The 13200-nt window shown below is 54.3% G+C and overlaps 5 protein-coding genes across 5 annotated transcripts; 3 read left to right on the plus strand and 2 right to left on the minus strand.

Annotated features, from left to right (window-relative positions):
• Nucleotides 1-1984: 1984 nt before the first annotated feature.
• On the minus strand, nucleotides 1985-4360 carry MYCGRDRAFT_94763 (uncharacterized protein; the record flags this gene model as incomplete). The annotated part of the gene is made up of 4 exons (XM_003850935.1): nucleotides 1985-2198; nucleotides 2347-2447; nucleotides 2870-3773; nucleotides 4143-4360. The coding sequence occupies 4 exons, from the start codon at nucleotides 4358-4360 to the stop codon at nucleotides 1985-1987; spliced, it is 1437 nt and encodes a 478-aa protein (XP_003850983.1).
• A 447-nt stretch (nucleotides 4361-4807) lies between these two features.
• On the plus strand, nucleotides 4808-7323 carry MYCGRDRAFT_94764 (uncharacterized protein; the record flags this gene model as incomplete). The annotated part of the gene is made up of 4 exons (XM_003850831.1): nucleotides 4808-4936; nucleotides 6043-6111; nucleotides 6221-6233; nucleotides 6482-7323. The coding sequence occupies 4 exons, from the start codon at nucleotides 4808-4810 to the stop codon at nucleotides 7321-7323; spliced, it is 1053 nt and encodes a 350-aa protein (XP_003850879.1).
• A 604-nt stretch (nucleotides 7324-7927) lies between these two features.
• On the minus strand, nucleotides 7928-8829 carry MYCGRDRAFT_94765 (uncharacterized protein; the record flags this gene model as incomplete). Its single annotated transcript, XM_003850934.1, has 2 exons — nucleotides 7928-8702; nucleotides 8753-8829. The coding sequence occupies 2 exons, from the start codon at nucleotides 8827-8829 to the stop codon at nucleotides 7928-7930; spliced, it is 852 nt and encodes a 283-aa protein (XP_003850982.1).
• Nucleotides 8830-9219: 390 nt separating this feature from the next.
• On the plus strand, nucleotides 9220-11457 carry MYCGRDRAFT_94766 (uncharacterized protein; the record flags this gene model as incomplete). The annotated part of the gene is made up of 3 exons (XM_003850832.1): nucleotides 9220-9730; nucleotides 9862-10050; nucleotides 10688-11457. The coding sequence occupies 3 exons, from the start codon at nucleotides 9220-9222 to the stop codon at nucleotides 11455-11457; spliced, it is 1470 nt and encodes a 489-aa protein (XP_003850880.1).
• Nucleotides 11458-11926: 469 nt separating this feature from the next.
• On the plus strand, nucleotides 11927-12655 carry MYCGRDRAFT_94767 (uncharacterized protein; the record flags this gene model as incomplete). Its single annotated transcript, XM_003850833.1, has 1 exon — nucleotides 11927-12655. One exon carries the CDS (start codon nucleotides 11927-11929, stop codon nucleotides 12653-12655), a length of 729 nt encoding a protein of 242 aa, XP_003850881.1.
• Between the last annotated feature and the right edge of the window lie 545 nt (nucleotides 12656-13200).

Consider the following 13200-nt stretch of genomic DNA (forward strand, 5'->3'; position numbering starts at 1 on the left):
CAGCGGCGAGGAAAAGGTACAGGACGCTTGAGAACTTCCGTGCACTATGTAGACCAGCTCCGCCATGCTGCAAGTAACTGTTCCCGTGACGTCGTCCGCTGAGATAACTTTTCCTTCCTTTAAACATCCTTCAAGTCGTCTTCCACCTTATCATCGATGCCCTGAACCGCTACACTCTTTGTCGTGCTTACCGCGGAAGACGGACCGGTCATTGTCAACGTGGCCTGAGACTCCAGGCGTCACTCCACCCCCCTAGGGAACCCTTCTGTCGGGTTTCTATTAGCTTCGGCTTATCCTCCCCTGTCGTACCTCTCCAGCCCACAGTGCCATGCCCGATCTCATCTACCGGCTGAGCTGCCCGCTTCTTGACCGATGTCGATCCCTTGAAGAGTGCGATCTGCGCTTCATGACCGAGCGGGAGCTGATGGTGGTGCTTTGCTTCGTCTCAATCAGCCGGGCTGGCTGGGTGGACACTGCAATCCTCCTCTTTCTCTCTCTCAGCAGGTCGAGCTTGTTCTGAGATGGTCGGCAAGAGTGACGCGAATGACTTCGGGATTGCTAGGAAGAACTCTGGGCTGCAGTGGCGTTCAGCTTTCGGCGAGTATATCGCCGGGTTCATCAGGTACGAATCGGAATACAATCGCAGCTCGGCTCGCTCTTGTGTTCTCAAAAGCCATCGATGGTAGACGCATTGGAGAAGCGGAGCCTTCACAGGACTTGTCGCAAGGACCTGTGCGAAGGCTCCCATGTCTTCTTCCAATATTTTGAGCCGTTGATGCTGACAATGAATCGCCTTGGCGTCTGCGCTGCCAATGTCCTGAGTTTGTTCAAGTATCCACGACTTCCTGTCGAGATCTGGAACACCAGACACCCAGCTCCGAATCCGCCATCCGACAGCTTTCCGAATCTCCGAACACGAGTTTGCTTCGCCACTTGCCTTGATTCCTCTCGCTGCGGTAGCTCATGGTGTATCTCTTCTCCCAGTCATCGAATGGCGTAGAAAGGATCTCCTCTGGCATTCCGGGCCATCTCAACGGACATTCTTGTCTTGGGACACAGTGTAACCGAAAGCGCGGAGCTCGTGAGCCCACCATTTTTTGCAACCTCCGCAGGTTGCCGAGAGTCTGCAGCGGAGCATCACCACTGACTCTCACAGTGGTCAAGCGCCTGGAGCACTTAGTCTCATACTTCGCTGTTCAACACTCCGCCACCCTGTCGCCCTCGCCCGTTTCGATTCCGATCCATGAATGGAGTTCGGTGTCGTGCTTGGCTTGACGTCTGGAATCGTCGCCGGCGCGTGAAGAAGAGCTGGATTGTGCGCCATTCACGGCTTGCAGCGGTGTTTTGGATTCCGCGGCACCCGAAATCCTGTGACCTACGCTTGAACCCGATTGAAGGGCTGATTAAAGTGATGGCGTAGATTACTGGTCGGTGTGCGAAGAATGATGCAACCTTCGCAAGCCAATCCGCTTTATCCTCCTGGTTGACAGTGGTATCTTTGATACCATGGCGCCCAAGAATGTTTGACCCTCAACGATGTGCGCTTTGAAGACATTACTGTGGTGCTTCCGGTGCGGGTGCAGAAGATGTTCAGGGTATGGGAGGTCTTTGCGCCACAGCATTGTCGGTCACTCGCAGAGTCTGCTCGCAAGTGACAAGGAATCGTGCGAGAGTCCCCGCGCTTCATTGACCCTGCGAGACTGATTGTGAAACGAGCAGGATCTGCTGGCAGCTTCTTTTGTGATGCTATGTTCTGTCCGAATTTCGTGTACGAGGATTGCGAATCTTGCAATGGTAGGAAAGTCGAGAGCCTAACGTCCAGATGAAATGGACTGCGGGAGCTCGTTTGCTCGGTAGGGGCGTGGCTATAGTCAAGCAGAAAGAAAGAGAACAGAATGCGCGAGAATCATGTGCAAATTGCCGCGCGCAGAGTATGGAGTATGCAGCTTTAGTCGATTCCTGGAAGCATATTCCTGCTTGGCCTTTAACCATCCCTGTGTTTCTCCTCCTGCTCGATTGGCTTCGAGCGTTGTTTGAGATGCTCGTTAAGACTAATGCCGACGACCTTGAGATCTCCGTATAGTCTCTCCGGATGCAAGAGTGATCCTCCTTGCTGCAAAATGTCTCCGAGCCGTGCGATGTGTGTCCTGGGATACGATGAGATGTCGGCTGCAAACTTGACCGGAGGTTTGCGGTTGCTGTCAGTGTCATCGTGGTTGCCGGGTAGATCAGCATCATCAAAGCCCATCAGCTGCTGCCAGCAGTCGATCTCCTTCGTATATGAAGGCTGATCAAACCGAGCGTCTCCGATCCTGGGCAGGGAAACAGCATAGAACATGGGCGGACATGGGCGGACCTGGGGCGAGATCAAAGAGCACGCGAATGTTGCGGGCATCAGTGCCGTCTTCGTCCCAGTCGTCGCCATCGCTGTACTCGTTGTCCTCTTCCTCAAAGATGCATCCAATATCGATGGCGTCAATCAGTGAGCTTGTTGGATTGGATCCTTGTTGGGTTGGATTGGCAATGGATCGTTTTGGCGGTGTTGGATTACTATGTCTTTGTTATTGGATGGATTGGAATCGATCTTAAGATCCAATCCAACGCCAGAATAAATCCAATAGCGCCAGTAGTAAGGACATAAGTGCCGCAATCTCGCTATAAAGCGTAGATTTGACGTTCGAAGAGGCGAGATTCGGAGAAGCCGTTGCTTATTGGATTCTTGTTGGATTACCGGATTAGGACTTGGATATCCAATGGAATCTCTTAGATCCTTGTTGGATGGATTGGAAACGACCCCGTATCCAACGCCATCCAAGCCAACAAGCTCACTGGCGTCAATTGCACCACCATCAAGCCCTGGCACACGCACCAGGACTTGAACCTGTTCAGGGAAACAGTGATCAAACTCCTTGGGGCCCGGATTCAGATCGTGCACCCTAGGACCCCATTCAAGCTCGAGCTTGACTGTGACAGGCAGCTTGAGATTCCCCGTGCTTCCATTGGACAGCCAATAATATGTGTCCCGGAAGCCTCTCCGTGTTGGGTTCCGCCGAAAGATATCCAGCATTTCCGGAACCTCTTCGTGCTTCAAGGGCCATCCGGACCGGTGCAGCAGTTTCTGTCTGCAGTAGATACCAATTGCATCGTCCTCCGGAAGTCCGAATGCGACCAGCATTGCCAGAGCCTCTTTCCTAGGCTTGTCGTAGTATTCGTGGCAATCCAGACAAGCCTTGAGGTAGCTGTTCCGTTCTTTGACCTCATCTTCTCCTCGCCATGATTCTTGGTCGTTGGGATCTTCGAGGTACGACACAATGTATCCCGAGGATTTGAAGGGAGTTGGACCACCCATTTTCTGGACAGCGACCTTGGTGCGATGTTCGCGAAGTTGCCCTACGCGATGTTCTGGCGCGATGCTGTACACAAAGTCGTTATCCTGCCACGGATTTCCAAACACCTGCCAAAGTGTACCATCTCTTGCCTTGCCGAGGGAGAATCCATCGGAGCTCGGCTCTGTAGTCTCTTCCGTCGCCGCGCGCAGTTCCAGAATGTAATTACGGGGGTATACATGAATCCGGAGCCATGTGTGATCGCCGGGTTCTGAAACTTCTTTGGTGTTCGATCGATCGTCCATATCAACGGTGTGTCCGCCTTGCGCAAATTCCATCCCAGTGGGCAGTTTTGGCTTCGAAATTATGGCGAACGTGGTAATCCGTCGGTCGGCGGAGTGCGCTTGAAGTCGCTCGGTATGCCAATTTGAATGATGGCGTGGACGGCTTTGATGACCAGGAGTGGTGGAAGATTTGGGAACAAGGCCGCCTGAGCGAAGAAAATATCCAAGTAGTGATCGCGATGAGTCAGGCATGATTCAGAATACTTCCCGGACGGACAACAGCGAGAAGGAGCATGAAGCTCCTCCAAGTTTGCTTCGATCATGGGGCTGTAAGAGAAACCCGAAGGCTCACCAGTCAAGACGCCTCTGATTTCGATGGACCGCCAGACCATCGCCGCTTCGATATCACTTTTGCTATGCCTGATCCTCGAGCAGACGCTCAGCCATTCGTTTCATCCTCCTCCTCCTAACCCGGACCGCTTCCTCCGCTCACCCATCATTCAAATCACTGCTATCCTCACTAGCAGCCTACCTCCCCTTCTCCTCCCCCTTCCTCGCCTCCTCCTCTCCCTCCCTCTGCTTCGCTCTCTTCTCTCTCTTGTCCCTCTCCCTGTCCTGCATCTGCTCCTTCGCCTCCCCCACATCCCTCCTACTCATCATATACAGAGCCCAAGCCGCATCGAGGACATACTGCTCTCGATTATCTCGGTTTCCGAATCGCTCATTGCCGAGGATGTCTCTTGAGGTCATGGTAGTGTGGTTGGTGGGTTGGTTGGTGCTGGGTTTGGTGGAGAGCGGCGGAGAGGATGAAAGGAGCAGAGGAGTTGGTGGGATTCTGCGGAGGAAGTTGATGAGGTTGCTTCGATTTGATGGTGACAGGAGGGTGGTATGGCGGTGGATATATTGGTACGGTCGTTGTTGATGGGTTGGAGTGATGCAGTGCGAGGGAGTGGTGATGTTGAGGATTGTGATGTTGTTGTTCGAGCTCAGGTCACGTCTGCAAACTTTTAGCGTGCACATATCACGATATCCTGGGATGGCCCGTTTTCCCGGAAGTTTTCCTCGTCGAGAAGATCACAGGACATACACACGAAAGGAGGACAGGCAGTGATGTACGTTGTCAGCCATGGAAGCAACACGAGAGCATGGTAGAGTTTGAATGATTTGGTGATACGATATGTATGTTAACAAAGCAAAATGAGCATGCTGTTCGGCGAACTTCTTCATGAGAAGGCAAGCTGCTTCTGGAGTGACTTTGGCATGCTGAACGATGCTGGGATCTTGACCGCGATCGACCTCCTCGATTACCAAGTCACCCTCGCGAATGTAAAAAGCCAGACACCAGCAAGCCAGTAGAACACATCAACGCGAGTGGGTGCTTGAAGCTGACGATGTAGAGCTGCTTCCATGAGGGACCACAGGTCCGCTCTTCATCAAGAATCCCCCGCCAACGTCAGAAGACCGTTCCATCATGCCCGAGAGCAACAAGTAGTAGTAGAGAAGAAGAAAGAGAGGAAAGACAGAACTGGGCCACACCCATCCTTCAACACGATAATCCAACAACAAATGTCACGTGTCCTGAACGTAGGTGCGACTCTCCAAACAGCCCACGGGTATCTCATGTGTAGTGTGGTCTGTTGATCCAGTCGTTTCGATGCCGTGGGAGCTTGTGCGCGCCTAGGCATCGATCTTCTTCGTCTTCTTCTGCTCGACCTTGAGGAGGAGCGCAAGCTGGAGGTGGCGGGGCGTGATGCGCTTGACTTTGAAGTCCTTGGCGGCATTGCCAGCGAGCGATGGGTAACCTCCTCTTGAGACGGTGGTGCGATGGTGGCCTTGATGAGGGTGTCGAGCTTCTCGTCGCCGCGTAGGAGGAGAACTGGCGGAGCTTGTCACGCCTGAGAGTGAGGTGTCAGCAATGTGCAGGTGAGCTGTAAGGCATGTGTGGGAAGTGATACTCACGTTGGGGAGCCGGGGGTGGGCTTGAAGCCGAGGGAGTGCGGAACTGCGACACGACGAGCGTACTCCTTGGAAGTCCTGGAGCCCGATGTGGAGGTCTTGGTGGGGGATGTCATGTTGGTTGAGAGGCCAGGCATGATGTGGATGTGTTGAAGTGTGATGTGTGTTCGGAACGACAGTTGGAGTACATCTTCGCCGTGAGGTACCAGCCCTGGTGCGATGTTAGCAGACAATGAGGAAGCGGCGAGGTCAAGTTAAATACCTTGATCACAAGGGGAACTGAGTCGTTGAGATCAGCCAGCGCCTTGCGAGCACTGCTGATGCAGGTGTACTCTGCACGGAACTCCATTGGCGTCGTAGTACCAGGTGGAGCGACCGGTCGAGCTGACGAAGGGTGCTGGAGTGGCAGCAGCGGTTCAGGAAGCGCTTGACACGGCCGCAAGGGAACTGTAAAGATATACTGGTCAGCTATCAAGTCCAATGATATCGATGAGAACAAGTCTCGTCCAACTCACCTCGCCGCCGACGACACAACGCAAAATAGGGTGAGTGATGACATTGCTGCCACCACCCACCCCCGGGATCCCACACTCGCCACTGTCGGGTGGTGTTGATCATTGTTGTTTGGAAGAGAAAGAAACAACGATGATATAGTGTGACGATGTTGGTGTGTGATCAAAGGAAGAAGAAGAAGAATCAGAAGCTGGACGGAAGTGAAGCATGTGAAACGCCAAGCGGCGAAAAAGGGTGTGATCAGATGTGTCGATGGGATGGATTGTTCGCAACGGAGGCGTTGGAACTTCACTCTTTGGGTGTTGACCAACGCACGAACAACAGCGACCGCGAGAGATCGATCATCACAACTTCTTGCTGCAGCACTCTCTTCTCCTGAACCGACGACGATACCAACATCAGCTCCGCCAGTACGACAACACCGCACCGCCGCAAGGAAGCTCTCCGCCCGTTTCTCCTCCGCCCTCTCCGCCTCCGACTCATCAACACCGCCGACCACCACCACCACCAGCCCACCACCCGTCCTCACAATGGCGAGCTCTTCTTCCTCTCCCTCTCCTCTCCTCCGCCTCCCAACCGCTCTCCGTCGCCGCATCCTCCGCCTCGCCAACCCCGTCCCAACCAACCCTCTCCGGCTGCAAATCAGCCGCGAAGCAGAGACCGAGTCCTCTCCTCCCGGACCCTGGCGCTTCCTCCTCCTCTCCGACCGACTGAATCGTCCAGCTCTCCATCAATGGTTCAAGTTGAAGCTCTCCTGCCGAGTGATTTCTGAGGATATGAAGGAGATCATGGAGGAGAACGGCGTCCTCCGGGTGGAATTTCGAGACGAGACGGCTCACATGCCGGTGAAAGCAAAGGTGGTGGAGGGAGGAGTTCTGCGTGGCTTCCGCCGAGTCGTCGTCGACTTTGGCAACGAGGAGAAAGGCAGATGGGTGGAGATGAGAGCTCTGCTGGAGATGGAGAAGGGTGTGATTCGGCGGGTCTCTGTGGTCGTCGACAGAGTCCCTGCCAATATTGGCTTTGTTCACCATGGGAAAGTGGCGAGGGAGGCGGAAGTGTTGAAGCGGTTTGTGGGGAGGACGCTGTGGGAGAAATTTGGGGGGTGTTGGTGGGAGGAGAGGTTGTTGGTGGGGTTGTTGGAGTGGGTGGATGCAGTGAGGGAGGGGTTTGCGGTGTTTGGGACTGGGGAGGCGTGGATTTCGGGGGAGGGGGAGGACTACATGGATGATGCTTTTGTGAAGTAGGAGGGAGAAGAGTGTGTGCTTCAGCAGCGACAGAGTGGACTGAGGCTTTCGTCGCTTGTATCGGTCGCTCAACCGGCTGTTGTTTATGGAGCGAAATGAACACCGTTCGACACTCCAAAACCTTTACATTTTCAAAGCAGGTTGCTCCACGATCATTCCCGGTCCTCGCGCTCTTGCTCGGGGACTATCAGTCTTCTTATCGGCGACAGAGGATACTCCCGCTAGCGTTGTCCACGTGAAGTCCAATGAACGGCTTAAGCTGTCGAGTATCGCGGAGGGCATACGCCGTTGAAGGCCGAAGGAGCAAGGGGGGGCGTTAAACGGAGAAAGCAGCAAGACATTTCAAGCAAATTGGGTGAAAGCGAAGCAGAAAGATATGGCGGAGTCACGGTAGTATTCATTATTGTACGAACGATCTTGGATACCGATCATTCTGCTCTCTGGACAGCGCACTCACCGACGGACGCGTTCGATCTCGACTTCGATCCTGTGCACTGCCGCCGGCGAGTATTCGTTGCCGCTCGCAGCAAGCTCCTTTGCGAAAGTGCTCCGCTTCATGCCCAACCATGCACTTTATGTTGTTGAACCTGAAGGCTTAGTGCCCTCAGTCCTCATCCATTCCCTCCTCATCTTCTCCGCCCTCGCCTTCTCCATCCCCGTCTCCCTCCTCGTCGTCGCCCTCTTGACTGGCTTCAGAACTTACCGGGTCAGGGATCTCAGCAAGCGCACGCTCGGCGAGACCGTTCGCGATCGCCTCCCGGATCCTCTCCTCCGCCGTGCCGTACTTGGCGTCACCACCCTGCTCCTCGTACATTTCCTGACCTCCTTCGATGTTATACATGAGGAGGTTGCCGTACTCCTCGAAGGTGGGGTCAGGCCTGGGCTTGGGCACCGGCACGTTCACTTTCAACTTGACAAGCATTGACTTCTTCGCCACTTGGCCATTGTCCTGTTCCACCTCCTCTTCCGCCACATCCTTCGACTCCGCCGTCCTCATTGAAGCCGCTGTCTTTGCTGTGCCTCGTTTGGTGGGCGCATTTCTGTTGGAGTTGACGGCGTTGTCGGCGGTAGCAGGTTTGGAAGGTGAAGAGGCCGACCTGGTCAATCGCGTAGACTTTGTGGGAGGCGCGCCGGTCTTCGTGGGAGGAATTGCAGGTGGGCGCATCTCGCCGGCCATGCGAGAATTCGCCATTGGTTGCCGTGGGGTGACGGTGATGGTGTCCTCGTCCTCGCCGACTGGCGCATCCTCCATCTCCAGCTCTTCGCCGGCAGGCGCACCTCCACCTCTCCTGCCCTTGCCTTTGCTCCTCGTTGTGCGGCTGGAGTTCTTCTCTGCTTCGGCAGGTTGTGACGACGATTTGTTCGTCTTTGAGACGGCACTGTTGCTGTTAGCTATGTTGGTATGCAACGTGAGGAATGAGGCACTTACGCGGGAAGGTCTTCGGACTTCTTGCCTGCGTTGCGCTGAGAGCGGCGAGGAGCGGAGGTGTTGTCGGTGTTGTTCATTTTGACTGGACGTGGTGTTGTGAAGGGGAGTTGTTGGTGTAGGTGTGGTGTATGGTGCTGCGAGTGGTGTTGGAGTTGGTGTTGAGAGTGGTGTGTGTATAGAATCGTGTAAAAGTGGTGTTGATGTTCAATGTTTATAGTAGGAGTGGGTGTTGCGGGATCAAAGCCTGGAAGTTGGTGAATTGCGGAGTGACTTCGGCTTGTGAGTTCCTCGTTGATCGGCAGGCTTCAGGTTTCGCTCAGGAGTAGTTCACGACTTTGGTCATCCTCTTCAGTCTCCGTTCGGCGCTCTCGAGGTTGACAACACCGCAGCAAGACATGATCAACCAACAAGACATGCCGGCCGCGACGCCTCCAAGCTCGCCAGTCTCAACGCCGCTAGATGCGCCAATGCTCGACATATGGATCGAGCTACCAGAAGAGATCAGTCGCATGATCCTCCTCGCGTCAACTCCGACACGCCTCAAGGTCCACCTCTTCCACGACGACGTTGGCGAATGCGTCATGACCGCCGATGGTCTGGCCGCCGATGATCTAGCCGCCAATGACAGCGATTGGAAACATCTCAAGAACATGCTGTACATCGACAGCGACTCGCGCAGGGCAGCCCTCGAGGTACTTCGAGAGCACGGCGTGCTTGCACACGGCCACGGGATCCTCGGGATCGGGGCTTTGACCGCCTCCAGCCGCATCTCAAGGGCGTTGTTCGACCACTTTGGTTCGATCGTTGCTGTCGCTCCTGCAGCTTACTGGAAGCTCAAACACGGTATTTCAAACAACCGAATACATTTCCTGGCGGATCAAAACATTCGTCAGATCAAGACCGTGGCCCGTATGCCGGGACCAGGGCAAGCCAGACAATTCTCTCACATCCAAATCACATCAGTTGCTCCCATGACAGGTCGGTTCAATCCCTCCTTGGTGGCCGTTCAGATGCATAATTGGCTGTGCGAGGTGTCTATGGATTGTTGGGCCTTCGTTGGAGATCAACTCATACCGAATGGGCAACGAGCTCATTTGGCGATCGGACAGCTGGAGATGATGGAGATGCCCGGCAGGCTTCGTTGGGTGCAAATTTGAGCAGGATTTGCGAGTGGCAAGACCAAGTGGCTGGACTGTATCGATGGACTGCTGGACGAGAGGAGCAATTTCGAGATGGCGTATGGAAGTCGGATGTCGCGCAAGGGATCCGGTATGGCATGCGTGACTGGCAAGTTGGAGGTAAGTCCAATTGGCTGTGGCATGTCGCTGATCAGCGCGATGGAAGGATTTTACGGAAGAAGATCAGATCAGACTGATTGCTGAGCACAAAGAGCCTGTCTGCAGCAGGCCCTGGAGAATTCCAATAGGGTCACAAACATGCCGATTTCATTGTTGTATCGCCGCATTCAAGTCTGGCTTGCTGCTTCAAAGCAGAAACATTAAGAGACAAAGATTTGAGGTCATCACGGAGCAATACAAGTGCCTTCTGCCTGTTGCTAGAGCATTTCGCAAACTACTGTCCGGGTCCTCAAGCACCTTGTGATTCTCAATTCCAATGTACTTCAATGCTGTGAGGGTAGTTGTACTGATCGATGAGGTCTCCGCGGTCTGAGCGTCGGGTCTCTTGAACAGGTTGGCTAACGCCATTCTCTCTGCTCCCTGCACACATCCTCAATGTACCAGTCTATGCTTCCTATTAACATACCTTATCCAATGTACCATGCTTTGACCGTTCTCTCGCAACATGCGTGTCCTTCCGGTCTGCAGTCTTTTCACGATCTGTCCGCGTATCGACGTTCCGTCCCGTGGCTAGCGCTTCTTGACTTTGATCTTCATCCTCATCTCAACGCGGAGCTCATACACTGTGTCCTAACAGTCAATCCCGCGCACTCAAGAATCCTTCGCGACAACATGGTAGCCGCACAGTCAATCTTCTTACAGCAGACCCTCCCGAAAATGACCTCTACGCCGTTGAATGCGCCCATGACCGACATCTGGACGACACTCCCGCCGGAGGTCGAAAGCATGATCATCACGGAAGCCGCACTTGTTCCACTACAGGCACACTTTTATCTACGACACGGCCAGCGATGCGTCCAGGCGGTAGACTCTCAGCAATGGAACGCATTCAAAACAGCTCTCAGCATCTCCAAGAGTACGCGCAAGGCAGCGCTAAAAGCAGTTCACGAAAGCGGATCGGTTGAAGACGTCGTCATCGCCAGGAGCGATCATACTCCATACCGCCGCCAGCCATCGAACGCCCTCCTGTCTCACTTCACACTACTGTGTCGCTCAATGCCGTTCCGTCTGGAGTACATCGATCGAGCTTCACGGAGCTTCTTTTTCCCCACGACACTGGACCAGAGGTATCCCGACGCAAATATCAGACTGTATATTCCATTCCCGCATGCAGGATCAGCTCAACGACTGGTACGCGTCGACATCGAGTCCCACAACGATGTCCTCCGGCACCTCCAGGACCAAGAAATGCAGAGGAGGGTGGCGCATTGGGCTAAGCGTGCATCATACGGATCTTGGGCGTTTTGTGTGCTTCAGCCCGGCGGCGGACCGAAAAGGGATCCGTCTGTGTCGTTTCCAGGTGAGATAGCTGAGCTGCGATCGATGTTCCGGTGGGTCAAGAAGTAATGGGCGGTGCGATGTGCGTGTCAATCTTTCTAGCACAACGGGACGGCCACTTTGAGTCGGCGAATCGCGAAACTCTCAAACGGGGAGCTGATGCTCATGCGAGCAAAGCAGCGAGACTGGGGGCTTGCCTGATCATTTTGCTCACCAACAGGAAGAGCGATTAACGACGTCGCAGCACGCAGATGACTCGTAGCGACGTGGAGCCCTCTATGAGGGCAAGCATGCTACCGGTGCAGGTGTATCTCTAGCACCTTCAGTTTCTGAGTTCAGTCAATGCAAGCATCTGATACTCTCACGGCGAGCAAGACATGTCCGAGTAACGAGCAACCTCTGGCTTCACCCAAATTGCCGTCCCGTCCCGTCGCTTGCAATTTTTGACATCGACGTCCGCGCTGATCTTTCAAATTACGATTTACACACCGCGCTCTAATCAACGTCCACGATCGCGCGCAAGGTGTTTCTCGACAACATGGACACCACAAAATCAAGCGCCGCCCAGCGGAGACATCTAACACGAACCTCCACACCGCTCGACGCGCCCATGATCGACAGCTGGTGCGACTTGCCACGAGAAATGATGGAGATCATCATCCTCGAAGCCACGACTGAAGCCGCAATGGCTCCATTGCGAGTCACCATGACCGCCTACCAACCAGGACAGCCGCGGTGTATACGAGCGGTCGACCAGAAAAAGTGGTTCGCTTTCGTGGACGCTATTCGCGTCACCAAATCGTCGCGCAGAATGCTGCTGCGAAACGTGCACGCTGACGGGTCACTCGAATTAGTGAGCCTCACTGGTTACCGACCAAAGCGACTTTATCATCCAAGCCCAGCCCTCCTCGCTCATTTCGGATTGATCTGGAGATCGATGGGATTCCGGACGCCCAGCATCGACAATCTTGACGCTGGCTCGCCCATTGACGAGGCATGCGTTGGAGCACAGGTCAAGTTTTTCGTTCCACTTCCACGTCCTGGACAACCTCAGTCTGTAGTACGCATCGAGATCGTGTCCAGCATCAACCCGATTCCGGTACTTACTAACAGCGAAGTGAGGAGGAAAGTGGCTGGCTGGCTGCGGTTTGCGTCGTGGGGACCATGGGCTTTCGGTATTCAGAGAGATCCCCCGCTGGCCGCGCCTTTACCGGTTCCTGCTACGGTGAACGGAATGCGGGCGCTGCTTCGCTGGGTGGAGAAGTAGAGAAGTGGGCAATGTTCGGGCTGATGTTGATGGCACGAATGCACGCACGCTTTGTGCTGCAGCGTTGATCGACATGTGGACCAAGGAGTGAACATCCCGGGAAGGAATAGAGCGAATGCTAATGGCTTCCTGTACAATCTGCTCAGCAACAGGGAGAGTAAGGGACGATGTCACATAACAGAGGACACAAGGCGTACGGAGCACAAGGCGAGCTTCAGCAAGCGAGTACGAGTCAGACTGAGTGCGGAGAACAACCGCAGTGCTTTCGAAACGCCCGCAGTCGTTCGCGGCTTGCTGTCACGAGCACAGGGAATAAATGGTTGTTGGACCGAGGTAGAAGACAGGAACAGTGCGATGAATGGTACGATTCTGTCCTATACAGCGATCTTGTTCATCGCACCTGAATGGGAGCCAGACTGTTCATCTGCATGTATGAATAGAGCTCCTCAGCGAGTGAACTTTGCCACGTCGCCATCGAGGCTGCGTCATTGTAGACACACGGAAGTCCAGCCAGGATAGTAAGGCCGGTAAATTCTTCCATGTTG

This window comes from Zymoseptoria tritici, chromosome 7 (assembly GCF_000219625.1).
Source record: "Zymoseptoria tritici IPO323 chromosome 7, whole genome shotgun sequence".
In the NCBI taxonomy this organism is placed as follows: domain Eukaryota; kingdom Fungi; phylum Ascomycota; class Dothideomycetes; order Mycosphaerellales; family Mycosphaerellaceae; genus Zymoseptoria; species Zymoseptoria tritici.